An 11510-nucleotide genomic window follows, 5' to 3' on the forward strand; every position below is an offset into this window, starting at 1 on the left:
GTATACACAAAGCAAGGTCTTAACAATGATTAGGAGAACAATATTCCGTATATTTGCTTCTTAAAATTTTGGCGATTACACAACTATAGCTAAACATTATCTCCTCTCTCTCTTCCTACTTCTTTTCCACTGCATCGTTCTCCATTTTCCTTATTTTTTCAATGTATCATTCTCCATTTTCTTACTTACCACAATCTCATCTTCTACTATATATTTCTTTGAGTTAAAACAGAGAACAAAGAAATTGTCTATTGAGGATAAAAGTCATAAGCTTGGTAACCTGCTGTACCCGTATAACCCTATATTATGAAAATTTAATATTCTCAAACTTATAGGCACACTTGGAGCCATTTGGACATGATTTGAAATCATGATATAAAATCAGTGATTTGAAATCATTATATTTGAAGTTAAAGTTTTGTTTGCGCATGCAATTTGGATTCTTAAGTTGTATTTTTTTCTCATAGACGTAAAAAACCCGCAAGTTGTGAAAACCATCAAAATTTTATTAATTCTTGTACAATCTTACCAAATGAGAAAATCAGAGTTCATAACAAAACTAATACGCTACTAGAAGGTCTTTCTAAAAAATATATACAACATCAGGTGATCGAACTTTAATTCAATAAAAAGGAAAATTGAACATGAGTTGTATAAGTAAATGAAGTTGACAAATAGTTGGTAAGAGTAAATTTATTATAAATATACAACCAACTTGAAGATCTGTTATATTTGATATAAATGATTGGTAAATATATCTACCAACTTATCGATCTTTTTTTACAAATTAAAATATAAAATTATGGGTCAAGTTTTACATTGAAAATAATTTGAAATCCCAAATCATACCTTTTTGGAGAATTTGCGATTTAAAATCATGAGATGAATTGAAGTTGAAATTTTCTGTTTTGTGAGCATGTTGGCAATGATTTGCGAAAGTTCATTTGAATATCATTTATGCCATTATTTTTGCATTGTGGAGCTTCCAAATAAACAAACGCTGATTTAAAATCAAAAAATGAAATAATAATTTCATATTGCATGGCGAAACATCTACTTACTATTCAATATTTCCCAACGCATTGAAGCAGAACATCATGGATAGTATTCTTGGGAACCATTATACCACTTGATGCCACATATATTTCCAAAATATTGCCATATTTCTGTCAAATCACTATCAACAAATAAATGGTACTCCTTCCATCCCATTTTAGCTTGTATTAGCTCTTTTCACCTCCATCAACTTGAAAACAAAATAAACTAAAAAATCAAGAAAGACGTCAAAGAAGCACATGTGGAAATAAATGAAATAAAGTGAAATGAAGGTTGTATTATTTGTTCATTGTCTTAATTATGTACAGATTTGTCACTTTCTCTATTATTTGCTTCTATGACAGCGTGTAAAAGAGCTGTTTATTTCTATTTTCAGGTATGGACACGTGATGGCTACAATATGTTGATAAGCGTCAGAACGCATCCATGCACAAGAGATTTTTTTCCCCACAAGATGGACTACCATGCATTCTGTTTATTGCCACCCTTTCTTCCCCTCCAGAAAAGAATCCGATATGTTCGGCCCAAAATTATTGTTAAGAAGGTCAATCTAAAAATTTTAAACTTTTTTTTTTTTTTTTTTTAATTCGGTGTTCGTTACTTACTTTGAGACCCGACTAATTCAATTTGATAAAGTTAGGAGGGAGCAGAGTCTAAGGTACGGGTTCGGCTAACCCAGTAACTTTAGTCCGACCTCTTTATCTTAAGAATCCACTCAAATTATTGGTCCTTAATTCTTACAGTTCATCCTTTATTATTTCTATATACTAATAACTTAATTAATTTGGTAATATTTAAATGTAGAGTTCGCCGGTTCGAACTTCAGGACGTCATGTACGTCTAGAACTTTATACAGTGAAGTTCGAATTTCAGGCCTAATCCTAACGTTCAACTGCATTATATTCCTAATACTGATGCCCACCCTGCTACGTATATCACCATGTTAGAATGCTCAATCTTGCTGATTTAATTTTCGAATTGGCGATGTAACGACTCTTCCTTTATATGTGGGATTTGAGAACGATAGATTAATAAGCCCATATACTCCAATATACTAGTTTTAGTGTATGTGCTTTGTACGTGTCAATAAATCAAAAAAATTATACAAAAAGAATAAAGTATGTAAAATAGTAATGAAGTTAAGAAAATTGTTCTTCAAATATATTTCTCGTGTATAAAAACAATATGTTATTTTTCAAGAATACAATTGGAGTACCATTAGGATGTCGCCTGCCAATTGCCATAATACTTGAAAGAATGTATACGAATCTTTTACTAACGTTTAATTGGTTTTTCTAACAATATATTTAAGCAAATTGTTAATTGATTCTTAAGTCCTAGGTACATAATCCAAATAACGAAATATTTATAGCTAAATTTCAATAGATTTTCAAGTTCTAAATTATGAAAATCATTAAATAACTATTTGTCTAGGGTGACATTTATGTTCAAAGGGTAAAAAAGGCAAATGACATTTCCATAATCATAATAAATTATTGTAACTTGGTGCAAATACTAAGTGTAAATTAAAATATTTTCTGAAAAAGCACAAATTATGTAAAATTAATAGCGATGAACGTTAACAAATTGTTCTTCAATATATTTCTCATAGATACTAAAATTATGTTATTCATCGGAGTACCATTCGGATGTCACTTGCCAATTGCCATACTAGTTCAAAGAATGTAGATGAATTTTTTACTAACGTTTAATTGGCTATTTTAACAATATATTTAAGGCAAAATTTTAATTGATTTTTAAGTCCTAAATTTTAGGTACATAATCCAAATAAGAAAATGTTTAATAACCAAATTTCAATAGATTTTCAAGTTCTAAATATTATAAAAATAATTAAATAGCTATTTTATCTAGCGTGAAATCTATTTTCAAAGGATAAAATAAGGAGAACGACATTTCGCTAATCATAATAAATAATATAATTTGGCGCAAATACTAAGTGTAAATAAAATTGTTCTTCAAAAATATTTCTCATAGATAGTAAAAAAAAAAATTATGTTATTCATCAAGAATACAACTGAAGTATACCATTAGGGTATCACTTGCCAATTGCCATACGACAAAGAATGTATATGAATTATGTACTAACAATTAGTTGGCTTTCTAAACAATTTATTTAAGGTAAAATTTAATTGATTTTAAAGTCCTAAAATTTAGCTACATAATCCAAATAAGGATGGTTTAATAACCAACTTTTGAATGAATTTTCAAGTCCTAAATATTATGCAAATAATTAAATGATTATTTTGTGTAGTATGAAATCTATTTTAGCTACTGACTAAAAAGGAAAAACTGAATATTAGTCACAAGATTCTATATTGATATTACGTTTGACAAAAAAAATTGACACTAAGTTGGTATCTAAATGTTTCTTCAAACGTGAATTCTCGAACAACATGATCTTTTATTTCCTTGAAAAATTGAGTTGGATGGTCAACAAGACAAGATAAAGACTTAAATGGAAGACAATTTTACAAAAAGCATATAAAACCATTTAAAACAAAAGCCACAACAAACTAAATCAAGAAACAATTACCAGAGGCTATAGAAAGACAAAAAAAAAAAAAAAAAAAAAAAAAAACTCACCTGATATGTAGCAATTCATATCCTAACTTGGACTCCAAAAAACAATCGAAAATAATTCTTCCAAATCATATAAAATCTTTAAAAACAAAGGCCACTACAAACTAAATCAAGAAACGAGTACCAAAGGCTCTAGAACGACAAAAAAAAAAAAAAAAAAAGCTTAAAGAACTTACCTGCTATGTCGCAATTCATATCTTAACCTGGACTCCAAAAAAAAAAATTAAAAATTGCCGGGACTATTGAAATCTCGTTGAAGAATACTAATTGATATTAATTGCAATGACAATTTAATATTTATTTTCAAGTTGGACTCTACAAACACAAAAATACATATGAACCAAAATTAAATATAAAGCTTGGTGCCAGTAGGACGGATCTGCTGAAATATCTTTAGTTAAAATCATAATCCTAATGTTAGGCAAAGTCGAAGAACTTGGATATCATGGAGGAGGTGGAAGTGAATATTGCAGAGGACGTGGAGGATCAAGTAGTCCCCGATATCCTTCTGGAAGAGCCATTATTCCCCATTCACCCAGAGGGGAACATTGGCAATGGGATACCCGGGCCGCTGGAACAAAACATCCTAAAGCATCTCCTCCAAAACGTGACTCTTGGGGAATCGCTATCACTGACCTTAGACGAAAACGCGGAAAAAAGATTCTTCATAGCAGTGTCAGTGGTAACACTGAGAGTTGCAATCAACTTGAGGTTGTGCCCATTTACTCTGACTTTTTTTTTTCATGCAATTTCCAACCAACCAGGTGTAGGCCTGAGTTGTTTGGGGGGGGGGGGTGGTTTGGCTTTGACCCCTACCTTGTTTATTCACAAAAGATTATACAAGAAGGGGGACATGATGCCGAAAACCGTCTAGTCGCGCAAAAACTCATATGCAATCCCTATACAAGCTTTATGCAAATAGCATTCTCTTAATTGCATATGAGGGTGGGAAGGCTATGTATTATACAGGCTGGCCTTCCCTATATTTAGAGCTCATGGTGGATCAAAAAACCAACCAGAGTATTTACAAGATTTGAATCTAAAGGAGGCTAGGTGTAGCAAGTCCATTCTCATGGGTCCTCTAGCCTTGTTTGGTAAATCATCTTCCCTTAAGAATATGCTATCTTCTGAAGTGTTCATAGCAGCCGTTTTTGCCAAAGAGTCAGCTACAGAGTTTGCTTCTCTCGTTTGCGTTGTTTGACTTCGATCTAAGAAAAAGTTGGATAATCTTTTGGGGTTTTATCTCTAAATTTCTTATGAATTAGTTCTGCCCATTAGGTGGTGTGTTTCTTTACTCTTTGATCATATTCACTATAACAAGTGAGTCCATTTCAAGAATCTTAATGAGGAAGAACAGTGATGTGGTTGTTGTTGTTGTTGTTCATTATACCGGTTGAGGCCATTATATATATATATATATGTAATGTATGTTAGTTGAGAATTGGATATGTTTAGCAAAAGCCATAACCATTCTTCCATTTCCTTTCCTAACAATTCCTCCTATGCCTGATGTTCTGCTTCCTTCCATCGTGCTTCCATCAGTGTTTAGTTTCCATGAATCTTTCGCTGGTTTGTCCCCATAGATCATAGTGCTGGTGATTCTTTCCTTGTAGTTTTCAGCTTTTTGGCAAGTGGTATTCCAATCCCCGTTGCTTTCCATTTTGCTGAATCTTTTAGTGATGTTAGACTGCACATTAAACAATATTAAGTTAGACATCCTATTGATACTGGTTGATTTGTTACTATACCTTTTGTCACATCTTGCCCTCCAGAGTTGCCATAAAATGTAAAATGGAGTGGTGAGCAGGATATGTTTGTGAACTTTGTTCTTTGGTTGTACTCTCCTTTGCCAGCTCCAAGGCTCTTTAATCTCACTAGAATTCCGTTGAAATATACTATGGTGGTTAATTCCTAGTGGTCTTGCCATTTGCTTCCATAATTTAGTAAAAATAATTTATATGTTCCATGTAATTGTTATTTGTAGCAAAGACATGATCCATCTTCTCTGGTATTTGTTCCCTGCAACAAGTACAATTAGAATCTCTTGTATGCCAATACTAATTATTCATATTTCTATCTAGAAGTAATTTTTCCATTAATAAGTCACCTACATAAAAAGGATATTTTAAAGGGGATTCCTTTAGCCCAGATCATCTTGGCTAAAGGGTCTACTTCGTAATTCGTTTTTGTCTCGATTTGCAGTTGAATTGCGTGTGTGAAGCTGTCATTTGTACTTGGAGTCCATATGCCAGTATCATCCCGCTAAGTGAAAGATGTTTCCTATCTTCCGTGTTTGTGATTTCTGAATTATGTCGTTTTGCGAACTCTCGCTTGGGAGATTATTATCGTTCCTTAATCTTATTATCCGATTACGTTATTAACGGTGATGCTTCCGGGCTTTCTATCTAGCCACACTCTTGTCGCTAAAGGACCATGAGTATGCTAGTTATCCCACCAGAACAAGGAATTGCCCTTGTTGATTTCCCACTGTATGTTGTGTTCAGCATGAGGTCTGATTTTCAACAAAGTTCTCCAGATGTTGGAATTACTAGGACTGATAACTTTGGAAACCAGATTGGATCTTGGACAGTATTTAACTTTGACGAACTGAGACCAAAGGTTATCAATGGTTCTCAACCTTCACCATCTTTTGATTGTAAAGGTTTTACATATATCTTTTAATCTCTTGAACCCCAACCCTCCCTCATCAGTGGGATAGCAAAGCTTTTTCCAGTTTGACCAGTGATATTTATTTTTTCCTTCCTTTTGACCCCAGAAGAAGTTGCAAAAGTACATCTCAATCTATTTGAGGGTGGTAATGGGAGGTTCTAGTGCAGCAAATAGATGTAAAGTTTGAGATTGAAGAACATGCTTTATAATCAGAGCCTTGCCCCCTGCACTCAAAAGATTTGTCTAAATACTTTTCCATTCTCTATCCCAGAGTTCAAAAAATTATTGATGACTTTAAAGTAGTAAAAAAAAAAAAACACACGGCATTGTGTCAATCCTTTTCCTTCCAGTATAAATGGGGCATCCCAAATAGTTGAAAGGAAAGTTTGAATGCTTGTAACTGGTCCATTTCTTGATTCTTCTGGTGGTTCTAGGATTAAGGGAGAAGTGAGTGATATAACAGCTTTTGTCAATATTGTTGATTCATTATCTTGGAGTTCCATTGCGCTGACTTCTTTAGGATTTTCTATGAGCTTAATAGAGTGTTCTTAATGGAGGGGAAAATAATCAGTATTTGTTCATTTCTAGCATTTGGTTGGCTTGTGGGCCATTCTTCTTATAGATTGTTATAAAATTTTTGAAGTCAATTCTTGAGCAATAAAGTTGTTCAAGTCTTTAGAAATTATTTTAATTGAGATGTAATCTTTTTTTAACTTTTTGTAATCAAAAGAGGATCGCCTTTCTACCATATACCACCAGGTAGAATTAAAGAAATCCCACCAATGCCATTTACTATAACTTTGTTCCTCAGGTGAAGTGTCACTTGATACAATGTTTGCTGTAAATGGTTTCAATGAAGTGTTTTGAATTCTATCTTCCTAAAGAGTTTTCTGTCTTGACAAGTTTTAAAAACTCCAAGCTTCTTATAGACCTTATCGTAGCGGCTTTGACATGTCCAGCCCTCATATATCACATTGCCTCCATAAAAGCAAGATCCTTTTTGATATCATGAACAATTCTCATATATGGGACAATAGAATATTTTTAGTAATAGAGCTTTTTTTTATGAATAAATTGGTTCACATAATAATATTAGCTATTGGAGTAATGATTAATTTGCCAACCTCATAGCAATAATTTTGGAAATTTCAATCCCGTGTTGCATCTCATTCTTAATTATGTTGATTTTCGATAGTCTGAGTTCACTAAATATTATTATTGGCCTTTACTTTGTTCTGGGAGGAGAGATTTAACTGCAGTATGAGTGAAATACTTTGTGAGATTGTGGATCCGTTAAATTAAAGAAGGATTTGACATAGTCAATTATATCCTTCTTAATAAAGCCCCAAGATCTATAAAGAAACAAAAAGTGCTATAGAATAGAACCCATTTAAAAAAACAACTGAAGAGAGATTTGGATCCATCAGTGGAAAAAAATAGTTGTTTTGATTTCCTGGAACGTAGGGATGCTTTGGAGCATATCTTTTTGTCTTGTTGACAAAAAGTGATTATGACTGTCTAGGTTCTCTATTGATTCCCAAGTTGTTGTTATTCTCTCGGAACGTAAATACCTATCTGAAGTGGTCAATTGCTTCATGTGCAATTTCACACACACACACACACACACACACACCGAGTTCTTAATTCATAATTGTTTGTATTCTTCTTTTTTTGATGACACTATAGAAGTATGAGTTGGTATTACAACTTGCCTCAATTCTAGCTTTTTGTCTTAGTGGTTATATCACTGAGACTTAAGCCATTTAATATACTCGACCTGGGCTTTATTCATCTCTACTCTATTGGCATCAGTATCATTCTCTTCGTAATCAGCTTCACATTTCTTGGTCTTTTCTTCCATTTGTTTCATCTTGCTATGCATTTTGGAAAACACATCTCAATGCTCTCTAAGACCATTTAGGTTTGAGGTCTTTGTAAAAACAATGCTATGACTTTTGTTTGTAGTCTCCACAAATGGGTTGTCAAATCATTTGTTTGATATATCGAAAACTTCTTGATGATATCAGTAATTTTTTATATTCATCTCATTCTATATATTATTTTCAAAAATTAGACAAATAAAGATAATGTTAGGAGTCTCGGATTCATAATTTGAAGATAGAGCATGTTGTGATCAGAACCACTTTTAGGGAGATGATCAATCCTGGTATGTGGGAACTTATCAAACCATTCGTCATTAGCAATGACTCTGTCCAGTCTCTTGTTGATCCTCCATCTCCTCCTTCTTCTATTACACCAAGTAAACTTATTGCCAGTGAAGTTTGTGTCCATTAGATCACATTCCTCCATATAGTCCATGAAATCCAAACTCTTGGCTAAAGTGTGAGGTCTGCCTCCCTTTTTTTCTTCAGCATCAACAATAACATTAAAGTCTCCACAAACAGCCCAAGGACTATTTATGAGAATATGAGTTGTTTTTAAGCTTCTAGTGGGAGTTTCTTTCTCCTATTTTGATTTGTGCTTGCATAGACAACAGTTATCCAACAGGGATCAGAGTCTCCAGTGATGTTTACCTTGAAAGTCATTTGTTGTTTGTGATGAGAAATCAGGTCGCAACTGAGAGTGTGATCCTAGAAGCACCAAATCCTACTATTCTTGTTTGCAATAGCATTATCAAAGCTTAAAATCTTCTATTTGAGTAATATGAAGGAAAGGCTCCTGGAGAGCAATGAAGTTAATTTTGTGAAGCTTGACCAGTCTAAGTAGCCTGTCAAAGGCCCCTTTGGACCTCATCCCCCTAATATTCCATATAATTGCTCCAATTTGGAATTTTGGGGGTTTTGAGATTTTTCTTTTGGTGTTGCCTTCTAGCAGTCCTGCTTTGCTCATTTCAACCTGACCACCCTTCTTTTTTTGTTTTATATGTTTGTCCCCCCTGGGAGATAAACCCTGCCCTTTGATGGTTTTAGTAACTTCCTTGGTAATATTATCTCCTGGGTCTTTCAAAGTTGTAATCCCCTCTTGCTGGTTTCTAAGAGATGATACTACTTCCTCTTTGTTGCTTTTATCAGTTTCCTCTTATGATTCCTCAACCATACTATCAGAGGCAAAAAAGATCGGTGTCTGAGCTTGATTTTTCAAGATGAGTTTTAGCCAGGTCCCAAAAAATTTCTATGACTAAGCAACTTCACTCAATTCTTTCATTTCTTCCTCATTGTAGGTTTGGATCCTCCCACATGATTGAGAGAGAAGGTTCTTCTAATCTTGTTTTATGAGTTAATGTTTAATGTGTTGTCGTTTTGAACCACTTCCACAACTTTGTTGTTCTCGTTGTTGTGTTGTTCTTGCGGAGATAATTATTTTTGGTCTTGTTTCCCTGAAACATGTCTCTTTCTTTTTGAAGTGTAGAAATGGATGGATGTTCTGTGAGGTTTTTGGCCGAAAATGGACAATCTTGTATTTTCTTTTTTTCCTCATCTTTCCTTTTTTCTTCTTGATTTCCTTTATCATAGATTCGTTCTGTTCATTTTTTCCATTGTACTGTTCTGCAACTTGATCATATTGCTTTCTACTCTCCTCATTTCTCGTTATGTTCTTGTTCCCCTTACTTTGAGCATTGTCCCTATCTTGTTCCACTTGAAGAACCTTTTTATCCCTATTGTTGTTCTTGGTGTTATTCTCACGATTTGAAATCGAGGAATGAGCCATTGAGGTGGTTTGCATTTCGATCATCGTTTTGGCCTTTGCTACTATTCTCCTGTTCCTTCGGGTAGTTCCCAGCATTGTTGTTATTGGTTTGTTCCGAAACCTGCCCCTTTGTTCTCAGGATTTGTCTTTGATCTTGCAAGTTTTTCCCTCTCTATTACTCTACATTAAAGGACTGAGTGTCCTAGGATCTTACAATGTCTACAGTACTTTGGGACCCCCTCATATTCAATTTTTTGATAAAAACCTTTTAACGGATTGGCTTCATCTTCTTGTCCCACCCATATTTGATTTAGCCTAGGTTTAGTGAGATCGACTTCGACCCGCACTTTGGCCATGTTGGGTCTGGTTCTATTCTCTGTAGCCAAATCAGGGGATAGAGGGATACCAATCGGTCTAAGGATTTTTTTAACATAATTCCATGGGTGGAAATGAAATAGGAGCCCAGGTAGTAACACCCAAACTGGCACTATTGGTGAATCCTCTTCGGGCTTGAAGTCCGAATTCCATTTTTGTAACCACATTACCATACCATCAATTTCAATAGACCTTCTAAACCAAATTGTTTGACAGTCCTCTTCATTTGATACCTCTATGAAGACAGTTCGATAATCATACGTACCAATTTTAGGAGTGCTCTTTAGAGAGATCTTCTCCACAAAGCTTGATCTGCTGCGCTCAATATTGGGACGGGTCTTCACGAACTTTCCGATTAGGGTATATTTACATTCCTCTGCCATAACTCCATTATAATCCTTTGATTTGAAAATCACAGCATGAACACCATTGTGCATAGTAACTCTAGTTTTGACATTTGGGTCCCCTAATTTCTTCGAATTAGGGTTAGTTTTTCCCATTTACTCTGATTCACAACTATGCGGTTACCGATTTGAAACCTTACCTTGATGGTATATACCAATGGGGAAGGGACCATTGCACCCATTACTAGCAAATTTGGAGATGTCCTTAAAACAGGCCGGGGAGCTCCACAATTTCAACTCATCCCCAAATGCAGGTCTTACTATGAAATTGTAGGGGCTGCAACAACCTTAAGTTCAAAAGCAACTTAAAAGCAATAGTGGGATGGAATAACCCCTTGATTGTGTGTCTAACAAAAACACGAATGAAACACCATGAAAAGAAAGGGACCTAATTAACTTTACGATATCTCGTTTGATACGCGTGTGTGTGTGTTGGGCACGGAGGTTCTCTCCGGTGGAGTGAGCGTTGGTGTGGAAGAGCAAAGAACTTACCATAGATCCCATAGCCATCACAGACCAAGAAATACATGTTAATGTTTAGGTTAGAAGATCCTTTGTACCTGGAAAATATCTCTTGTTTATGCTAGTACTCTATTTTCCAATCGCCAAAATCATTTGGGATAACTTTCAAAAGATAGCTATGGTCTCTCTACAACCATGGCTCCTCTGTGGAGACTTCAATGAAGTCACATCTGCCTAAGAGAAATTTGGGGGAAACCCCATCAATAATAAAAGAACCTCTGCATCCCTTAACTG

General features: G+C 34.5%; 1 protein-coding gene across 1 annotated transcript; it reads right to left on the bottom strand.

Annotated features, from left to right (window-relative positions):
• Positions 1-10160: 10160 nt before the first annotated feature.
• LOC132048688 (uncharacterized) lies at positions 10161-10850 on the bottom strand. Its single transcript, XM_059439385.1, has one exon. It carries the CDS (start codon positions 10848-10850, stop codon positions 10161-10163), a length of 690 nt encoding a protein of 229 aa, XP_059295368.1.
• Between the last annotated feature and the right edge of the window lie 660 nt (positions 10851-11510).

The sequence above is a fragment of the Lycium ferocissimum genome, chromosome 3, assembly GCF_029784015.1.
Source record: "Lycium ferocissimum isolate CSIRO_LF1 chromosome 3, AGI_CSIRO_Lferr_CH_V1, whole genome shotgun sequence".
Lineage (NCBI taxonomy): Eukaryota > Viridiplantae > Streptophyta > Magnoliopsida > Solanales > Solanaceae > Lycium > Lycium ferocissimum.

Excerpts from the sequence above, each read along its gene's own strand:
- LOC132048688 (XM_059439385.1), bottom strand. The coding sequence starts at position 10,850 with ATGGGAAAAACTAACCCTAATTCGAAGAAATTAGGGGACCCAAATGTC.